This window comes from Cetorhinus maximus, chromosome 11, assembly GCF_964194155.1.
Source record: "Cetorhinus maximus chromosome 11, sCetMax3.hap1.1, whole genome shotgun sequence".
In the NCBI taxonomy this organism is placed as follows: Eukaryota; Metazoa; Chordata; class Chondrichthyes; order Lamniformes; family Cetorhinidae; genus Cetorhinus; species Cetorhinus maximus.
The window spans coordinates 119,598,372-119,620,209 of record NC_135889.1 but is presented as its reverse complement, the minus strand read 5'-3'; the positions used below and the strand labels follow the sequence as shown (position 1 = coordinate 119,620,209).

General features: G+C 44.8%; 1 protein-coding gene across 3 annotated transcripts in view; it reads right to left on the bottom strand.

Moving 5' to 3' along the window:
* The window catches only part of LOC144686864 (5'-AMP-activated protein kinase subunit gamma-1-like), a 44,082-nt gene extending 26,747 nt beyond the window's left edge, over window positions 1-17,335 (bottom strand). For 2 of the 3 annotated variants that reach the window (XM_078552656.1, XM_078552659.1), the window contains exons 1-5: window positions 17,234-17,335; window positions 11,606-11,657; window positions 4,714-4,820; window positions 2,184-2,265; window positions 850-908 (exon numbers count right to left, since the gene is read on the bottom strand). In XM_078552656.1, coding sequence (XP_078408782.1) covers window positions 850-908; window positions 2,184-2,265; window positions 4,714-4,820; window positions 11,606-11,657; window positions 17,234-17,266 — 333 coding nt within the window. In that variant the 5' untranslated portion in view covers window positions 17,267-17,335. Of the gene's footprint in view, window positions 1-849; window positions 909-2,183; window positions 2,266-4,713; window positions 4,821-11,605; window positions 11,658-12,332; window positions 12,380-17,233 lie in introns of those variants that run through there. The other variant, XM_078552658.1, reaches the window with a different exon arrangement.
* Between the last annotated feature and the right edge of the window lie 4,503 nt (window positions 17,336-21,838).

Here is a 21,838-nt window from a genome sequence, read left to right as displayed (position 1 = left end):
CAATCCTCCGAGGTCCCTGCTGTCCTCCAATTCTGGCCTCTGGAGCATCCCCAATTGTAATTACTCTACCATTGGCAGCCAAATCTTCCCTTCAGCTGCCTGGACACTAAACTCTGGAATATCCTCCTAAAACCTCTCCCCCTCTCCACCTCTCTCTTGACCTGTAAAGGACTCCTTAAAGCCTACTGCTTTGATCAAGTTTTTGATCACCTGGTCTAATATCTCCTTGTTTGACACAGTTACTGTCTGTTTACACTATTGCAAAGCACTTTGTTCTCTTTTAACCTGTTAAAACTGCTATGTAAATGCAATTTGTTGACATTAAATGCATCCGACAGTATGTTGTAGAAGTGACTTTTCTCTCTGCTCCTCACATCTTTCTCTCTTCAGGTACCATGCCCTAAGATGCCATTGTGACCATGGGCTTCCATTGGGTTGGTCCATGATGATGCTTGGCAAAGCGGTTTACTGTTGCCTTCTCCAGTATGGCTCACCAGGAAACTTTCCTGCTCTTACTGCCTGCCATCAGGTGTATTGGAAGGATTTACAAGCTGATAATTGACCTGTTTGGCCACGTTATGAATGCATCTTCCGTGGCCATCAAGTCCTGGACCTTCTAGCCCAGAGGTAGGGTGACTATCCACTGCACCACAAGGGCCTCCCTCGCTCCTTCCTTACCTATGATGCTTAACAAAGGGAATCCAATCCAAATGCCCAAGCTGTAGTCTTTAGGAAGACACATGGTGGCAGGTGCCATTGACTACGACCCCTTCTAGCCTCTGTTCAACACTAGAAATGCTAATCCTCGGTCAAAGAAAAGCACTAAAATTATCTGAGGCTCTCTCTTACCATTGGAGAAGTGTAATATCTGTGCAAGATGTTGATGAAATCGGTAATTGTCAGCATGCCTGGGGAGAGCAGAAAGAGCAGCAGTTACAAAGAGGGCCGTGGGTCATCATTAGCATCAACAGGGCAAGAGAGAGAGAGAGAGAGAGAGATGGTCTTCCTCTTCCCTACTACCACTGAACAGACTGAACTGCTCAATGCCAACCTTGTCAGACTGGTAAAAAAAATCCCCCAATACCCGAATAGAATTTGAAATATTCAGTAACTATATACACTGATCCTGATCATTGTCTGTACAGGAGATTCTGCCTGTAAAGCAGGGACTCTGGAGGATATACAGGAGAGTGTCATTCTCAGCAATGTCAGGCAAAAGGAGGACACAGGCAACCTGGCCCAGTGTCACTGTAATAAACTGACTAAGGGTGTTCAATCCTAATCCGTGCCACCTCCCCACCATGCACCCCCACCTCCCACCCCCCATCCTCATTTCGGTCTTTAAATACACTGACTGGCACACTAAAGAGCCACACAAAAGAGGAAAGTGTCATCCTTCATCTCTGTGCTGTAGTGTCAGGTTGCTGTGGTGGGCAGCACCCTTATCTCAATAGTTTGTGGGTTCGAGACCTACCCCAGAGAACTGAGCACATGATCTAAGCTGCCATTCTGCAGGCCTGAGGAGGTGCCGTCTGTAGGATGTTTAATAATCAAACTAATGCAAACTGCATTACACAATGATTTATTGCACTTGAAACATGTAGGGATGTTTTTGAGACTTGGTAAGTTAGCTCATTGTGGTGTGGTTCAGTGAGGGCCTTGTCTCTGAGTTAGAAGGTTTGTGGATTCTGAGTCCCACTCCAGAGACAGTGAGCACAACAATCTAGGCTGATGCTTGAGTGCAGTGCTGAGGGAGTGCTGCATTGTCAGAGGTGCCATATTCTGAATGAGACATTAAACCAAGGCCCTGTCTACCCCCTCAGGTGGATGCAAAAGATCCCATAGCCACTACTTTGAAGGAGAACAGGTGAGTTGTCCCAGTGTCTTGATCAATATTTATCCCACAACCAGCGTCACTGAAATAGGTTATCTGTCCATTATCACTTTGCTGTTTGTGGGATCTTGCTGTGCGCAAATTGGCTGCTGTGTTTCCTAGATTACAACAATGAATACATTTCAAAAGCAGTGCATTGCCTGCAAAATGCTTTGGGACATCTTGAGGTCATGAAAGGGGCTATAGAAATGCAAGTTGGATGTTGTCGATCAATTCTTACCAACAATCAAATCTCACAAACATGGCTCTGTTCCTGTCACATTTATAGATGTACAGGTTTAAAACTCACCTACAAAGCACTGCTCCTTACTGTTCCAGAGTGGGGCTGCTCTCACTCCGTTTGCCACCATTGCCAAGAACGCTTTCTTCACCTGCGCACAAACAAGAAAGCAACTTTTCTCATGTCCTGGACTTTTTCCCCTCACCCACCCCCACCCACCACCCTGCCCACCACCCCCCACCCCCGAAGGTTATGTCTCACTGTTGCCTAGAACCAGGACCAACGCCCAATCTCCATTAATAGCGCGTAATTGCCAGATGGACCTCAGCAGAGAGAATTTTGAGGAAGTGCATTTTGGTAAGAAGAATAAAAAAGCCACCAACCCCTTGGAAAATAAGTGTCCATGTGGGGTTGGAGAACAGAGGGATCTGGGGCTACAGATACAACAATGACTAAAAGTAACAAAGGAGCTTAACACGGCCACATACAAAAAGTAAACAAAGCAGCTGGGACTCATTTCCAAAGGGATCAAAGTGAAAAGCAGAGAGGTTACGTTAAACTTGGTTAGATCATGCTTAGAGTTAGCGTGAACAGTCCCGGTGTCATATTAGGCAAAGCGCCTAGAGGTACTGGAGAAGATGCAAAAATGATTTACTAGAATAATAGCCAAAACTGTGAAGTTCTATCGCACGTGAAACATTGAACAGGCTGTGGCCTTTTTCATTTGAAAAGAGAAGGCCGAGGGGTGACCTGACAGAGCTCTTTAAAATTATGATAGGGTTTGATAGGGTTCATTCACTCACTCATTGGTGCCCTCTCCTTCATGGTGACTGCCATGGATCTCCACATCTGTCTGTCCTGCGCTGCCCTTATACATTCCACAAAGCCAACTGTATCCGGTCCATTATATCCATCATCCATTTTCTCCTTTGCTTCCCTCTGCCTCATTTTCCATCATTCTTTGCCTCTGGTAACTTGAGAATCTAACCATCTTCCCCTGGCATTCAATGGCCTTACCATTGCTGAATCCTCCACAATCAACATCCAGGGGGTGACCATTGATCAGAAACTGAACTGGACCAGCCACCACTGTGGCTACAAGATCAGGTCAGAGGCTGGGAATTCTGTGGCGAGTAACTCACCTTCTGACACCCCAAAGTCTGTCACCCATCTACAAGGCACAAGTCAGGAGTGTGATGGAATACACTCCACTTGTCCGGATGAGTGCAGCTCCCACACCACTCAAGAAGCTTGACACCATCCAAGACAAAGCAACCTGCTTGATTGGCACCCCATCCACCACCATAAACGTTCACTCCCTCCACCCCCAACTCACAGTAGCAGAGTGTGTGCCATCTACAAGATGCACCGCAGCAATTCACCAAGGCTCCTTAGACAGCACCTTCTAAATCCGCGATCTCTACCACCTAGAAGGACAAGGGCAGCAGATACATGAGAACACCACCACCCGCAAGCTCTCCTCCAAGCTATCTCATCTTATCTTAGAAATATATCGTCGTTCCTTCACTGTCACTAGGTCAAATTCCTGGAACTCCCTCCCTAACAGCACTGTGGGTGTACCTACACCACATGGACTGCAGCGGTTCAAGAAGGCAGCTCACCACCACCTTCTCTGAGGCAATTGGGGATGGGCAATAAGTGCTGGCCCAGCCAGCGAAGCCCACATCCAGTGATAGAATAAATTAAATAAAACTGTCTCTGTCTATTGTCTGCTTTCATGTTGTGACTAAAGTATTGTATCTTCCTCTCTTTGATGTTATACACTCATTTCCTCTTTTCTCCAGCTATTTCCAGTGCTTCTTCATTAGTCTTTCTGTCCGTGTAGGATATTTGGAACCTCCTCTTCTAAGTCCACATTGATAGGGTAGACGTGAAGAAAACATTTCCACTTGTGGGGAAGACCAAAACCAGTTGCCATAAAAGCAAAATAGCCACAAATAACTCCGACAGGGAATTCAGGAGAAACTTCTTTACCCAGAGAGTGGTGAGAATGGGAAGCATGTTACCACAGGGAGTAGTTGAGGCGAATAGCAAAGATGCATTTAATGGAATTACATGAGGGAGACAGGAATAGAAGGTTATGTTGATGGGGTGAGATGAAATTGGATGAGAGGAGGATTGCTTGTAGTATAAACACCAGAGCAGATCAGTTGGGCTGAATGGCCCTTGCTATAAATTCTGTGTAAGCCATGCTCTTTGCTAATATTTCCTCTGGGAGGTGGTGGCAGAGTGGTATTGTCATTGGACTAGTATCCTAGAGACCCGGGGTAATGCTCTGGGGACCTGGGGTTGAATCCCACCATGGCAGATGGTGGAACTTGAATTCAATAAAAAGTCTGGAATTAAAAGTCTGATGATGATCGTGAAACCATTGCTGATTGTTGTAAAAGCCCATCTGGTTCACTAATATCCTTTAGGGAAGGAAATCTGCCCCCCTTACCTGGTCTGGCCTACATGTGACTCCAGGGCCACAGCAATGTGGTTGACTCTTAAATGCCCTCTGGACAAGGGCAATAAATGCTGGCCCACATCCCATGAAAGAATATAAAAAAAAACACTGTCTTATCCCTTCCCTCACCTGCAAAGTTATATCAAACACAACAAGTTTGGAGCTGGTTGGGATTGCATCATAGCACTGGTGGACTTTCATAAAATTCATGTAGATGTCAGCATCAGGTTCCAGTCCTGTCAGGAAAGAAACAGTGTCAGATTAAACTGCCTTCAATGTCAACACTAAATCCCAAACTGGACCTCTGCCCATGCTGCCCTGCCTTTCTCTGATGCCTCAAACAGTCAAACTTCAAGATGCTCCGAAAGGCCTGAGCTGCAGATAAACTTGGCGGTGGCTAACTGTACATTGGGGGAAGTAAATGGGGAACATGGATATCCCATGATGGTGTTGAAAAATCTAAGAGTGAAGCTGAGAGCAATCATAGGGGGTGTGGTGGCAGGGGAAGGTATTATTAGGGTTGCCACCCCTCCAGGATTGACATAGAGTCTCCAGGAATTGAAGATCAATCTACAGGACACTGCTGTGCACTCTGGAGAATAATCACCAGGACATTAAAAAAGACACTTTTTTTTTTGTCATTTTTCTTTGAACATTTCTCTACATAGATGTAAAGATATTGAAATTGGGGGGGAAGTGGTTGTTTGACTGACAGTCAAGTGTAATTCAAATGGGTAGCGAGTCTTTTTGCTTTCCAATTGGTGTAGGGAGGCAGTGCATCACAAGGATGGATGTGTTGGCCAACCAATGGCTGGAGTGTGGGGGGAAATCATGTGATGAAATCTCTGGGAATACCTTTAATTACAGTTGGAAACCCTGGATATTGGGCTTGATAACGGAGATGTCCTATTCTTGAGAAGGGTAAAGATCAATATTGTAGAGAAGTTAAGTGTCTTCATAGATTACACTTTGCTCGTGAAATGTTCTGGACAGGTTTTGATCACTTCAGAGTGTAGTAGAGGGATTTTGCAGAGTAATGTGTACAGTTCTGGTTGCCACATTACAGGAAGGACATAAATGTTCTGGAGAGAGTGCAGAGGAGATTTACAAGAATGTTGCCAGGGCTTGAAAATTGCAGCTATGAAGAAAGATTGGATAGGCTGGGGTCACTTTCCTTAGAAAAGAGGAGGCTGAGGGGGTGACCTAATTGAGGTGTACAAACCTATGAGGGGCCTAGATAGGGTAGACAGGGAATATCTGTTTCCCCTTACTGAGGGGTCAATTACCAGGGGGCACAGATTTAAGGTGATTGGTAGAAGGGTTAGAGGGGTCATGAGGAAAAACTTTTTCACCCAGAGGGTGGTGGGTGTCTGGAATTCACGGCCTAAGTTGATGGTTGAGGCTGAAACGCTCAACTCATTTAAAAGGAACCTGGATCTGCACCTGAAGCGCTGTAACCAGTGAGGCTATGGACCAGGTGCGGGAAAGTGGGATTGAAAATGAGCGGCTAGTTTCTTTTTTTACTCTTTTTTGGCCTGCACAGACATGATGGGCTGAATGGCTTATTTCTGAGTCATAACATTTCTATGGTTCTATGGTTAATTGTCTTTTTTCCCTTATTGGCGTTGGGTTTTCCTTTTATTTTTCATCTCCCGGGGATCACTCAGCCGGAGGTGGGAGGTGAGATGGAGGGTGAGGGCCACAGGGAACGAAGAGATGTCCAACGTGAAGCTTCAACCACCAGGGCAAGGGGAAGGTTTGATAAATCAACTGGCATTTCCTGCCTGTCTATTTCCTATGACCATGCTGGCAATCCTGTGGTGACTAACTCAACTCCTGACTCCCTAAAGCCTGTCCACCATCTATGAGGTACAAGTTAGGAGTGTGGTGTCCAGTTGCCTAGATCAGTGCAGCTCCAACAACACTGAAGAAACTCAACACCATCCAGGACAAAGCAGCCTGCTTGAACAATACCCCATCCACCACCTTAAACATTCATTCCCTCCACCACCAGCACACAGTAGCAGCAGTGTGTACCATCTACAAGATGCACTGCAACAAGGCTCCTTCAACAACACCTTCCAAACCCACAACCTCTACCACCTAGGAGGACAAGGGCAGCAGATACATGGGAACACCACCTGCAAGTTCTCTCCAAGCCACTCACCATCCTGACTTGGAAATATATCACTGTTCTTTCATTGTCACGGGGTTAAAAAATATGGAACTCACTCCCTAACAGGACTGTGGGTGTACCTACATTACATGGACTGCAGTATCACAGAATCACAGAATCACACAGTGCAGAAGAGGCTCTTCGGCCCATTGAGTCTGCACCGACACGTGAGAAACACCTGACCTACCTACCTAACCCCATTTACCAGCACTTGGCCCATAGCCTTGAATTTTATGACGTGCCAAGTGCTCATCCAGGTACTTTTTAAAGGATGTGAGGCAACCCGCCTCCACCACCCTCCCAGGCAGCGCATTCCAGACCGTCACCACCCTCTGGGTAAAAATGTTTTTCCTCACATCCACCCTAAACCTCCTGCCCCTCACCTTGAACTTGTGTCCCCTCGTGACTGACCTTTCAACTAAGGGGAACAGCTGCTCCCTATCCACCCTGTCCATGCCCCTCATTATCTTGTGCACCTCGATCAGATCATCCCTCAGTCTTTTCTGCTCCAACGAAAACAACCCAAGTCTATCCAACCTCTCTTCATAACTTAAATGTTTCATCCCAGGCAACATCCTGGTGAATCTCCTCTGCACCCCCTCCAGTGCAATCACATCCTTCCTATAATGTGGTGACCAGAACTGCACACAGTACTCCAGCTGTGGCCTCACCAAGATTCTATACAACTCCAACATGACCTCCTACTTTCGTAATCTATGCCTCGATTGATAAAGGCAAGTGTCCCATATGCCTTTTTCACTATCCCACTAACATGCCCCTCCGCCTTCAGAGATCTATGGACACACACGCCAAGGTCCCTTTGTTCCTCAGAACTTCCTAGTGTCATGCCGTTCATTGAATACTTCTTTGTCAAATTACTCCTTCCAAAGTGTATCACCTCACACTTTTCAGGGTTAAATTCCATCTGCCACTTATCTGCCCATTTGACCATCCCATCTATATCTTCCTGTAGCCCAAGACACTCAGCCTCACTGTTAACCACCCGGCCAATCTTTGCATCATCCGCAAACTTACTAATCCTACCCCCCACATAGTCATCTATGTTGCTTACATGAATGACGAACAATAGGAGACGCAGCACAGATCCCTGTGGTACACCACTAGTAGCTCAAGACGGTGACTCACCACCACCATCTCAAGGGCAATTAGAGATGTGCCATTAATGCTGGCCTAGCCCACATCCCATGAAAGAATAAAAAACTTTTTTTTTTTATATATATATATATATATATATATATATATATATGTATGTATATATATATATATATATATATATATTCATTCATGGGATGTGGGCTTCGCTGGCTGGGCCAGCATTTTTGTTGCCCATCCCCAATTGCCCTTGTGAAGGTGGTGGTGAGCCGCCTTCTTGAACCGCTGCAGTCTATGTGGTGTAGGTACACCCACAGTGCTGTTAGGGAGGGAGTTCCAGGATTTTGACCCAGCAGCAATGAAGGAACGGTGATATATTTCCAAGTCAGGATGGTGAGTGACTTGGAGGGGAACTTGCAGGTGTTGGTGTTCCCATGTATCTGCTGCCCTTGTGCTTCTAGGTGGTAGTGGTCATGAGTTTGGTAGGTGCTGTCGAAGGAGCCTTGGTGAATTTGTGCAGTGCATCTTGTAGGTGGTACACACTGCTGCTACTGTGCGTCGGTGGTGGAGGGAGTGAATGTTTGTGGATGTGGTGCCAATAAAGCGGGCTGCTTTGTCCTGGACAGTGTCAAGCTTCTTGAGTATTGTGGGAGCTGCACTCATCCAGGCAAGTGAGGAGTATTCCATCGCACTCCTAACTTGTGCCTTGTAGATGATGGACAGGTTTTGGGGAGTCAGGAGGTAAGTTACTCATCGCAGGATTCCTAGCCTCTGACCTGCTCTTGTAGCCACAGTATTTATATGGCTATTCCAGTTCAGTTTCTGGTCAATCGTAACCCCCAGGATGTTGATAGTGGTGGATTCAGTGATGGTAATGCCATTGAACATCAAGGGGCAATGGTTGGATTCTCTCTTGTTGGAGATGGTCATTGCCTGACACTTGTGTGGTGTGAATATTACTTGACATTTGGCAGCCCAAGCCTGGATATTGTCCAGGTCTTGCTGCATTTAGACATGGATTGCTTCAGTATCTGAGGAGTTGCAAATGGTGCGAAACATTGTGCAATCATCAGCGAACATCCCCACTTCTGACCTTATGATGGAAAGAAGATCATTGATGAAGCAGCTGAAGATGGTTGGGTCGAGGACATGACCCTGAAGAACTCCTGCGGGGCTGAGATGACCAACCTCCAACAACCACAACCATCTTCCTTTGTGTTAGGTATGAATCCAACCAGTGGAGAGTTCTCCCCCCGATTCCCATTGACTCCAGTTTTGCTCGGGCTCCTTAATGCCACACTTTGTCAAATGCGGCCTTGATGTCAAGGGCAGTCACTCTCACCTCACCTTGGGAGTCCAGCTCTTTTGCCCATGCTTGAACTAAGGCTGTAATGAGGTCAGGAGCTGAATGGCCCTGGCGGAACCCAAACTGGGTGTCAGTGAGCAAGTTCTGCTTGATAGCACTGTTGGTGACCCCTTCCATTACTTTACTGATGATGGAGAGTAGACTGATGGGGCGGTAATTGGCTGGTTGGATTTGTCCAGCTTTTTGTGAACAGCACATACCTGGGCAATTTTCTACATAGCTGGGTGGATACCAGTATTGTAGCTGTACTGGAGCAACTTGGCTAGGGGCACGGCAAGTTCTGGAGCACAAGTCTTCAGTACTATTGCTGGAATATTGTCAGGGCCTTTGCCTTTGCAGTATCCAGTCCTTCAGCCCTTTCTTGATATCATGTGGAGTGAATTGAATTGGCTGAAGACTGGCATCTGTGATGCTGGGGACCTCCGGAGGAGGCCAAGATGGATCATCCACTCGGCACTTCTGGCTGAAGATTGTAGCAAATGTAGCCTTATCTTTTGCACTGATGCGCTGAGCTCCTCCATCATTGAGGATAGGGATATTTGTGGAGCCTCCTCCTCCAGTGAGTTTTTTAATTGTCCACCACCATTCATGACTGGATGTGACAGGAGTGCAGAACTTAGATCTGATCCATTGGTTGTGGGATTGCTTAGCTCTGTCTAACACTTGCTGCTTATGCTGTTTGGCACGCAAGTACTCCTATGTAATAGCTTCACTAGGTTGACCCCTCATTTTTAGGTATGCCTGGTGCAGCTCCTGGCATGCCCTCATTCACTCTTTATTGATCCACTGGATTGATGGTAATGGTAGAATGGGGGATATGCTGGCCATGAGGTTACAGATTGTGTTTGAGTACAATTCTGCTGCTGCTGATGGCCCACAGCGCCTCATGGATGCCCAGTCTTGAGTTGCTAGATCTGTTCAAAATCTATCCTATTTAGCATGGTGGTAGTGCCACACAACACAATGGAGGGTATCCTCAATGTGAAGACGGGACTTCATCTCCACAATGACTGTGCGGTGGTCACTCCTACCAACATTGTCATGCGCAGATGTATCTGCAGCAGGCAAGTTGGTGAGGATGAAGTCAAATATGTTTTTCCCCCTTGTTGGTTCCCTCACCACCTGCCACAGACCCAGTCTAGCAGCTATGTCCCAGTGGTGCTTCCGAGCCACTCTTGGTGATGGACACTGAAGTCCTCCACCCAGACTACATTCTGCACCCTTGCCACCTTCAGTGCTTCCTCCAAGTGGTGTTCAACATGGAGGAGCACTGATTCATCAGATGAGGTACGTGGTAGTCAGCAGGAGGTTTCCTTGCCCATGTTTGACCTGATGCTATGAGGCTTCATGGGATCCAGAGTCAATGTTGAGGACTCCCAGGGCAACTCCCTCCTGCCTGTATACCACTGTGCCGCAACCTCTACTGGGTCTGTCCTGCCGGTGGGACAGGACATACCCAGGGATGGTGATGGTGGTGTCTGGGACATAATCTGTAAGGTATGATTCCGTGAGGATGACTATGTCAGGCTGTTGCTTGACTAGTCTGTGAGACAGCTCTCCCAATTTTGGCACTAACACCCAGATGTTAGTAAGGAGGACTTTGCAGGGTCGACAGGGCTGAGGTGCCTAGGTCGATGCCGGGTGGTCTGTCCGGTTTCATCCCTTTTTTGAGATTTGTTATATCTGAGTGACTCGCTAGGCCTCTTCAGAAGGCATTTTAAGAGTCAACCACATTGTTGTGTATCTGGAGTCATGTGTAGGCCAGACCAGACCAGGTAAGGACGACAAATTTCCTTCCTTAAAGGGCACTAGTGAACCAGATGGGTTTTTTAACAACAACAAAAAAAAATCAACAATGGTATCATGACCATCACCAGACTTTTAATCTCAGATTTTTATTGAATTCAAATTCCACCATCTGCCATGGCAGGATTTAAATCCCAGCCCTCAGGGCATTACCCTGGGTCTCTGGATTACAAGTCCAGTGACAATAACACTACACCACCACCTCCCCTTGTTGAACATATAAACATATAAACATACAGAAATGAAGGATTCATCAAGTCGCACAATCCTGATGTCTGGAGCATCACAACTTGATACTTCCAGAGCTTGGTTAATGCCCATCAGTGGGTCCTCAAGGGGCTTTGTCATAACTTCATAAATTGGTAAATTCTCCCATCAAAAGTCAACATAATTCAGGAATTAATGAGGCTATTCAGTTAAAATATTAATTTTAATGTGGTTTTGACTCTAAGAGTGTTAAATGTCTTTGTACAAGCAAAGAATCTCTGGGTCAGGTTCTACACAATTTCAGGTATTTAATGTGTTTTAAAAATAGTTATTGATTTAAACTCTTTACTCACCAATCTTGTCAGGCAGAAACTTCTCAAACAGACTGCTGTCCAGTTCTGGAAGCTGAAAACAGAATGAGAGCTGCAGATTATTACCTAACTGTTTAGCATACAACAAACTCGACACCATTCAGGACAAAGCAGCCCGCTTGATTGGTACCCCATCCACCACCTCCAACATTCACTCCCTCCACCACCGACGCACAGTAGCAGCAGCAGTGTGTACCATCTACAAGATGCACTGCAGCAACTCACCAAGGCTCCTTACACAGCACCTTCCAGACCATCTAAATCCAGGTTAGCAGGTGCTAGACACCATCTCAGTCATCATAACACAGACATAAATATAGTACAGAAGAAAGGGCTAATGTTAAGTATGTAAATAAATAGTCTACATCATCAGTGATATAAGATCTTATGACAACAGAGCATGGGAGAGACAGTTCTATGTAGAGCCTCATGCTAAGTCTGGATTGTACATATTTAGTGCCATGTTCAATAAAGGGTAAACTTTGCCAACAGTCTAGTCTCCAGCCTAATCTTTAAATGCAGATCCATGACTACTACCTCTAAGACCGACAATGATGATAACAGCATTTAATCACGACGAGAAAAGCAACAAGTGTAGAATCCAGCAAATGGAAGAGAAACAACTGCAGGACAAGGGCATCACAGGAAAATCTTCAACCGAACTCCAGAAAAGGCTACAGCAAAAGGAAGACATGGAAAGAACTCCTACCTTTACCAGAGTGCTTCAGCCATGTGGAAGGCCCGGACCAAGCCGAGAAGTGGCAGAGGCTGGCGTTGCAGGTTTACCAGGTAGAGAGCAGCATTGGAACTAGCAGAGAAGACTAGCAAGGAACAGGTCAGTACTTCACTCTATTCCAGAGGCAATAGTGCAGGCGACTTAATGGTCAGACAGGGCATAAATGATGACACGGTGACATATGAAGAAGTTATCAAAGCCTTTGATCCTTATTTTAGTCTTCGAGAAAACACTATTATAGAAAGAGCAAAATTCAATCAGTGTACCCAAATGCCAAGAGAGAGTGTAGATTCCTTTATTAATGAGTTATATCAATTAGCTGAAAATTGCACTGACATTCAGCTGAAAGTCAAGAGACAGTTGACTGTTAAACTCCAGTAAAAAGGAAGAGAAATCACAGAAACTTTGTACGTGATCCACAACCAAGAATGTTCACTGCTAAGTCGAAAAGCACCTACAGCTCACCCACAAAGTAGATGAATTAGGAAGCTCAGAAAAATTAATAGAATTCAGGACAGAATTCCTGGAACTATTCAGAGGCCTGCAGAAGCTGAAAGCAGACTACTACATCATATTCAGACCAGATACAAAACCAATGTGCTTGTTCACCTCAAGGAAGGCTCCACACCAACTTTTACAAAAAGTGAAACAATAAATTGAGCCAGTGATACAGGAGGGAGACATCTCACCTGCCGCCAAACCCACCAATTGGTGCGTGGTTCCCGAGTAGCTCAATGCACATCTGTGTTGACCTCACACAGTTAAACAAGCAGTGCAAATGGAGATCTGCCCAATGTCATCTATGGATGAGAGCCTGGCAAAGCCAGCAAAAAGTACCATTTTAACAGAGTTCAATGCAAACAGTGGCTTCTGGCAACTCCCTTTGGATGAGGAATCCAAACTACTGGCTATATTAAGACCAAGGCAATCAAAGGTTTTCCACCACCCCTCTTCATTATGGAGTTTCATGGGGACGGTCAGTCAGATAGAGAAGTTCCTCCCTAATCTGGCACTGATAAGCGAACAACCACAACAATTGCTCAGACAAGACTAGGCATATGGTGTTGGGGAGAACATCAACAAACCTCTTCCAGGATATCAAGGACATGTTTATTTCACCGGACATATTGGCACACTATGACCTGGAACTCCCCACAATAGTTGCTGTGGATTTATCAGCGACAGGACCAGGAGCAGTATGCTTTCAAATCCAAAAAGATGGAACACCCAGACCAGCTCATTACGCATCTCGGTCATTGACTGAAACGGAATAGATATGCTGTAATTGAGAAGGAAGCGTTGGTAGCCACATGGGCCTATGCAAAGTGCGCTGACTACACCTTAGGCCTCCAGTTTACAATCCAGACAGACCATAAGCCATTGGTCACCTTATTACATAGCAAGGAACTAGCAAAGATGCCACCGAGAGTCCAGAGATTCCAGCTGAGACTGATGAAGTCGGATGCCACGACCGAATAGGTACAAGGCAATCAGCAAACAACAGCAGATGCTTTGTCAGGCATTCCTGGTGAGAAGCCTGAACAGGAGGCCGTCAACCTTGTCGAGGATGTCAAGTCATACAGCTCACAAAATTCCTGCCTGCAACCACATAAAGGTTGAATGAAACACAGCAAGCACAGACAACAGATGAAGGATGTGCTAAAATTTGAGAATACTGTAAAAATGATGGCCAGAATATGTTCCAAACAATCTCATCCTGAAACAATACATTGAACAACAAAGACATTTCAGTGTTGTGGATGACTTGCTAATTTACGATGAGAAGTCCTTTGTATCAAGTGTCTTCAGACTCGAGATCCTTCAGAGAATACGCCAGGATCTCCTAGTCATTACAAAGTGGCATGCTAGAGAGTGAAATTTAGCCTGGTGGCCAGGAATCTCAAAATCACTAGAGGAGATGATTTCAAGCTGCATCACCTGTGCAATTCATCGCTAAGACCAAAAGGAACTGCTGATAGTATAATTTCCATCCAGACCATGAGAACTTCTGGGAATGGACCCTTTTGACCTCAAGGGGAAGACATTCCTCATAGTTGTTGACTATTACTCCAGATGGATTGAGGTTAAACATCTTCATGGTCCAGCCTCAGAAGCAGTCATTAAATCACTAAAATAAATTTTTGCCACACATGGCATTCCAGATCTTGCCATTTCAGACAATGGCCCACAGTTTGCAAATGAATATCTCGGGAGATTGTTGAGGGAGATGTAGGATAATGTAAATAGTATTTATCAGAGTCAGAGACTTGGGGGAGACGTAGTATATAGGGTTAATGTTAGATATGTAAATCTATGGTCTACATCAGTGACATAAGGTCACATAACATGGGGAGATGATGCTATAGTGGTAATGTCACTGGACTAGTAATCCAGAGGGCCAGGCTAATGCTCTGGTGACATGTGGGCCTGCGGCAGCTAATGAAATTTGAATTTCTTGAATGAAATCTAGAATTGAAAGCTAGCCTCTGTAATGGTGACCATGAAACTATCATTGGTTGTTGTAAAGTCCCATCTGGTTCAATAATGCCTCTAGGGAAGGAAATCTTACCTAGTCTGGTCTAGCCTGGCCTATATGTGACTCCAGACCCATAGCAATGTGGTTGACTCTTAACTGCCCTTTAAAATGGCCTAGCAAGTCACTCAGTTCAAGGGCAGTTAGGTATGGGCAACAAATGCTGGCCTAGCTATGAAAGAATAAATAAAATGTTAAAAAACCGAGCATGGAGAGAGACAGTTCTATGTAGAGCCTCATGCTGAGTCTATACTGTACATAGTTAGTATCATGTTCGATAAAGGGCAAACTTTACCAACAGTCTAGCCTCAAGCCTAATCTGTAAATCCAGATCCACGACTAAGACCACAACAATGATAACGGAATAAACACACATGCATGCACTCACACGCAGACACACAAACACAGCATGTGTTGGACCCAACTCTGAATCACCTTTCCATACAGTGTGCCAGTCCAAACCTCTCAATACTTCCCCTAAACATTTACTCCCCTCCACTACCGATGCACAATGGTTGAAGTGTGCACAGTAAGATGCACTGCAGCAACTCACCAAGGCTCCTTTGACAGTACCTTCAAAACCTGTGACCTCTACCATCTAAAAGAACAAGGGCAGCAGACACATGGGAACACCCCCACCAGCAAGTTCTCCTCCAAGCCACACGCCATTCTGACTTGCAAATACTTCGTCGTTCCTCCACTGTCACTGGGTCAAAATCCTAGGACTCTGTCCCTAACAGCACTGTGGGTGTACCTACACCACATGGACTTCAGCGGTTCAAGAAGGTGGCTCACCACCACCTTCTCACTGAGCAATTAGGGATGGGCAATAAATATCCCATCCCTGAACCCCCTTGTAATCTTGGCATTGGTCCTGTTCCCTACAAGGGTTGTCAATCATCTAGGTCACCAATATCTATGACCCGTTTAAAAGTTCAACAGGCACCCATGTGAACATTATGAAGTTTGGTCAAATTTGCCATTAGAGTTAGCCAATAAAACACAGCAACACCACGCTCTAAACGGAAAGATATTGATGATAAGCATCAGTGACCAAAGGCATTATAGAATTATATGATCCCTTATTTCTTACTCTCGTTCACAAGTGACATGATTGGAGACTCTTTAGATTTCGTAGTATAGTCTCTGAGAATTGCAAAGGAACAGCCTACAGCATAGAAAGATCTGGAACTTTTAAAATTGGACAGTCCATCAGAGAACATGTTACGAGGCAGAGTGAACGAGGGAGAGAGAGCAAGTGAAAGAAAGAAAGTCAGGTCAGGGAAAATGAGAAGTGGAAATAGAGTACGGAATCGGGGGGTGTGTGAGAGAGGAAGGGAGAAGAAGAGCTTGGGGAGAAAACAGAACAATTTGCAGTCAGCAAAGAGGATAAGAATGAGAAACGTGTGGGGGTCAGAGAGAGAGCTCTATCGATCCAGAGCTGTGGAACAGAGAGAGGACAATGGAGGATAATACATGTAGACAAAGAGAAGGAGACAGAAAATGAACAAGGTGCAGGTACAAACAGGAGAGGAAGACGTGAGACTAAGAGGGAAGCACAGAAAAAGCTGGTGAAGAGACCAAAACAGGAGAGGCGATACTGTCAAACGGTCAGATCAGGATAAAGGTGCAAAGAATAAAACTGGACCCACAGTGATTTGTTCTGCTTGCCTTCTGGGGATCAGGAAGAATTAAGACTGAGCATGTGCGTGTTTACGGGGTGGAGGGAAGGGAGTGGGGATGGGAGAGGAAAGTATTGTGGAAAATTTCTCAGCCACCATCAATGTGCGGAGAAGCAGATGGAAGAATTTTTATTTGTGGTAACACATCATATGAGTTCCATATAAAGTGCAGGCTGCAACTGTTCAGTTTCCCCCTGACTGTTTGCAATACCCACTGGCCCATTTGTGCTACTTCCCTTTGTGCAAGAACAGGTCTGGAAAAACATGTTTGTAACTGGCTTCGAAACAAGCTTTTAGATTTGATCTGCGTCTTGGGAGAAAGCTACTCACAGTCCAAATCCAGGGAGCCTGAGAGAGAGAGAGAGAGAGAGAGCAAGGAAAGGGGAGTGGAAGTGTGTTGCGGAGAGTGGCATATAGAGTGAGGAAAAGGTGCGTAGATAAGAAAAATGAATGAGGAAGAGAGATTGAAAAGGAATAGTTACAGGTGTAAATCAAAGTAAGGAATGAGTCAGAAGGCTGCACCAAGGGGAAAAGGCAGATGAGAGCAAGCAAGGGAGGGGAACAAAAAGTGTTGCACAGATAGTTAATTGCAGTACAAATGAGGGCAAAAAAACACAAGATACTGCTCGCACTGACCCTCCATTGTACATTACCAGTACCTTCTCTATTGGTTCCTCACTAGTTTCTTGCATTCTGCCCCTGTCTTTCTTGTAGAGATAGAGTTTAAACTTCAGACCAAGGGTGTCTCCATAGACTATCACACTTCCATTCCTGATCTGGAATGCAAAGAAGCTTGCTTCACTGCCTAAATCTGTCACACTTGTTTGGCAGACTTGTTTTGGGAGTTCTCCTTACTGGGACAGAGTGGCCTTTAGCTTGATATATACATACCAGACCTTCACTAAGCCCTCTGCTCTACACTGCTGAGTCACTGAAGGATCAGGCTCAAATCACATGGCAGAGTGAGTTACAGGCTGGAATCAAATCGAGGGGTTCAGATGGTTTACTTGTAGAATAATAGATACCCGGGAGTGAGTTACAATCTGGAATATGATTGAGGTGCTCAAATGGTTTATATATAGAATAATGGATACTATTACAATCCCTGCAGAGACCAATAACTTTTTTAAAATAATGATAGCCCATAATGTTAACAAAAAGGAAACCACTGGACAGAATGTCACTTTTAAAACTTTTACTGTAACAAACCATCTAAAATCAACATTATTAAGGCACGAATTAACATATGAAGGATATTTGGAATAAAAAGTTAAATTTCATTTTACGTCGTTGATGCAACAAAGATGTGCCTTATATAGTCGCAAATGTGAAGAGGTGGCACGAAAACTTATCATCCTTGATCAGGAGCGAACTGAGAAGCGTGCAGAGGCATCGGAAAGGTCATTTTGAATTCCGTGAATGTTTGTTTTTGCAGAGGCTGGGCTGTTAGAACCGCTGGAGTCTGATAGTCTGAGGGCTGTATGCTGTATAAACAAAGCTGATGACTTTTAATCTGAGTCAATCTATTGAACTTTACCATTCTGGCATTGAGAGAGTCCACAAATTCATATTTAATACATTAATGGCATCATTAAAGAGGAGTCATATGTGTGGTGAACAAGTGCCTTCAGATGCTAAAAGCCTTGTTAGCAAGAAAACCCAGGCTAAAGTGAAGTTTAAATTGCGGTGTTCATGTTGAATTGAATGAACTGTGATCAGCATCACTGCAGTATATACTTCCCTCCCCTCCCTCACTCATTTTTGCTGAGGATACTGATCCCTCTCTTTCTGTCTTTCACCCCCACCACCACATGCCAAGAGCCTAGACAGTGTCATTGAGCTGCGGTGCTGCAAGAGTGAGACACATTCTACTTGTGTCCAAATGAAGATTTTTGTTTTTGGAAGAGGTGGAATGCTGAAGGTTTATGTACTCCCTCTCCCTTTTTCCCTGGGCCATGCCTTTCCCCAGGAGACATAGATTTAAGGTAAGGGGCAGGAGGTTTAGAGGGGGTGTGAGGAAGAATTTTTTCACCCAGGAGGTGGTGGGAATCTGGAACTCACTGGCTGAAAGGGTGGCAGAGGCAGAAACCCTCATAACATTTAAGTAGTATTTGGATGTGCACTTGCAATGCCATGGCATACAAGGCAATGGGCCTAGTGCTGGAAAATGGGATTAGAATAGTTAGGTACTTGTTTGACTGGTGCAGATTCGATAGGCTGAAGGGCCTTTTTCTGTGCAGTAGACCTCTATGACTATATGACTCTATGACACTTGCATTACTTCCCACACAAATGTGGTGTCACATGCAATCTTACAGTCTTTGCAACATGGCCTCCATTTTGTAGGATTTCTCACTTCACATCCAATTGTTTTGGCCCTTGAGTCATATTCCTCAGCAGTTGTTTTCCATACAAAGCCCCGGACACATTTACCACCAACTAGGTGCACACCTACAAACCCTCTCCCACTCATGTCACAACAGTCCTGATGCAACAGAACCCCTAGCCACTCCCTTCTCCGACACCTTTAGACAGCCTGGTGGGCTCTGGCACCACTTCAACAGCAACAATGGGTATTGTCCAATCCACAGTCCCTCATCCTTCCTGTCTTCAGTGTTCTGTCCTTTCCAACTGTATAACACACACAGTAAGACATTCTCTGCTCTAACCTCTGAAGCAAGAGACTTGTTTCAGCACCAGGATTTGTTTAGAGACTGGAAAAACAGATAACTGTTCCATGCAGAGGGAGCCTTGCTTGTTTTCTCTTTGCACAAATTCCCAGTATTCTGAACTGCCAAACATAAGAAAAACAGGCTGACCTCACCCCATTGCAATTATCTTTTTATTTATCCTATGCTTATTAGCTGTTCATCCTCAGGGTAACCCAGGTCACCATTTCTTGGAATCTAATGAGGCCATAATCAGAAAACCAATTAACCCTCTTTCAAAATACACCCCAACCCATTTTGCTCTTAAAAGGATATCATCACACAACAGAAAATATAAGTTTTTCCTCGCACACGAGTCATCACAGTACACTAAAGCGAGTTACAGGCTAACATCTAATCAAAGGATTCAGGGGGTTTATATATAAAATAATAGATACCTTGGCGTGAGTTACAGGCTGGAATCCAATTGAGGGGTTAAGTTCAAGTGGTTTATGTATAGAATAACCCAGGAGTAAGTTACAGTCTGGAATCTAATCGAGGGGTTCGGGTGGTGAGGGAGGGGGGCACAGTTTTAAATAGAATAAAAGATACCCGGGCATGAGTTATGGACTAGAATTTAATTGAGGGGTTCGGATGATTTATATATAGAATAAAAGACACACAGGAGTGAGTTACAGACTTGAATCTAATTGAGAGGTTTTGGGGGGGTTTATTTATAGAATGACAGGTAGCCAGGGGTGAGTTACAGACTGGAATCTATGCGAAGGGTTCTGGTTGATTTGTATATTGAATAATAGCACTGGGGAGTGAGTTACAGACTAGAATCTAATCGAGGGGTTTGGATGGGTTATATATAGTATAACAGATACCCCAGGAGCGAGTTACAGACTGGAATCTAATCAGGGGTTTGAGTGGTTTATTTATAGAATAATGGATACCCAAATTGCGTTACAGTCTGGAATCTAATCAAGGGGTTTGAATGGTTTCTTTATAGAATAATGGGTACCCAAATTGCATTACAGACTGGAATCTAATCGAGGGGTTTGAATGGTTTCTTTATAGAATGATGGATACCCAAATTGCGTTACAGACTGGAATTTAATTGAGGGGTCCAGGTGGCATATAGATAGAATAACAAGTACCCAGGAGTGACATACAGGCTGGAAATGAGGCACTCAGAATATAGGCATGAGCACCCCTCCTGGCAACCACTTCCAGAGGAATGTAGCCAGAAAATGACTCAAGGCATTTAAGCGAGGAGGCATCGATCCTGACCTTACCCACCTTCCAGTTAGCTGCACTTTCACGTTGGAGTCACTGGGTACCCGGGGCACTGGCCTCCACCTGGAACATTTCTTCACTGTGGTTAAAGTGAGGCAGTAAAGCTTGGTGGCGATGCTCTGCAAATGGCTGCCTACCAGGATGGTAAGATAAGGCAAAGGGGAAGAGAATCTTGTTCCTTTCAAAATTGCAAAGTTACCTCTAACCGAAGAACCGGGGTGACACGAGGAAAAAGCTTTCTCATGCAACGAAATTGGATGTGGGATGCGCTGCCCGATAGGGCGGTGGAAACTGATTCTATAGAAACATTCAGAAGGGAATTGGATTAAAGGGAGAAAATATTTTCAGGGACACGGTGAAAGTGTGGGTGAGTGGGACTGACTGGATTGCTCTTCGAAAGAGCTAGGATGGACTCGTTGGGCTGAATGGCCTCCTCCTGTGCGGTTCTATGCGATGATCACTCAAACCGATGAGCTGAAGAAAGGCAGCTAGGTTATTGGTGGTTAAGCAGAAGCTATTGCGTATTGGTAGAAGACATATGAGCTCTACATGGTGAATTGGTCAGGACAGTGAGTCATGGGATTGCAGTACCTTTATAGGGTGCAATGCATCACTGTCACATTAAAATGTTCAGGAAAGTGCCAAAATGAAAAGCATGGATTAAATTGAACATGAAAGGCCACAGCTGGTGGCTGGAAATTGCACCAATCCCATGGGAGGAGTTGCAAGCACTCCCCAACCCTGCTAAAATAGGAAACGCCACTGAAATTTGAGAAGACCGATTCACATGGATTGCACCGAGTCATCCTAATTTTAACACAGGCCAGTGGGATTGTGCTACCTCTAACGTCGTAAGGATTAGCCAAATTCTCCCCGTACCTCCTCATTTTAAAGGGAGTAGCCAAAAGTGACAAAAGTTAGACATTACTGTTTGTGATACTTTATTAAATTCCTTCTTACTGGTCAAAGAAAGAAAGACTTGCAGTTATATAGTATTATAGCCAGGATGGGGGGTGGTGTGCAGTTTATCTAGTCCCACTACCCCGCAGGTTGCACCATCAGTTTAAAAGTTTAAATCGCTTACCAAAATGGTCAATTATCTTCCTTTGCTACTGTTAGATCCAGAATAAAAGAGACTTTAACCAATCTTTTTTCAATAAACTCAGAATGATTGATTTATTAAAAAATAAAACTAATTTTTAAAAAAACAAGTTGCAGGAGCTGGTTAACATACAATTGTAATCTGAAAGTATAACTATCTATCCCTTTTAAAATTCCCCAGCACACACACACACACACACACACAAAGGACAA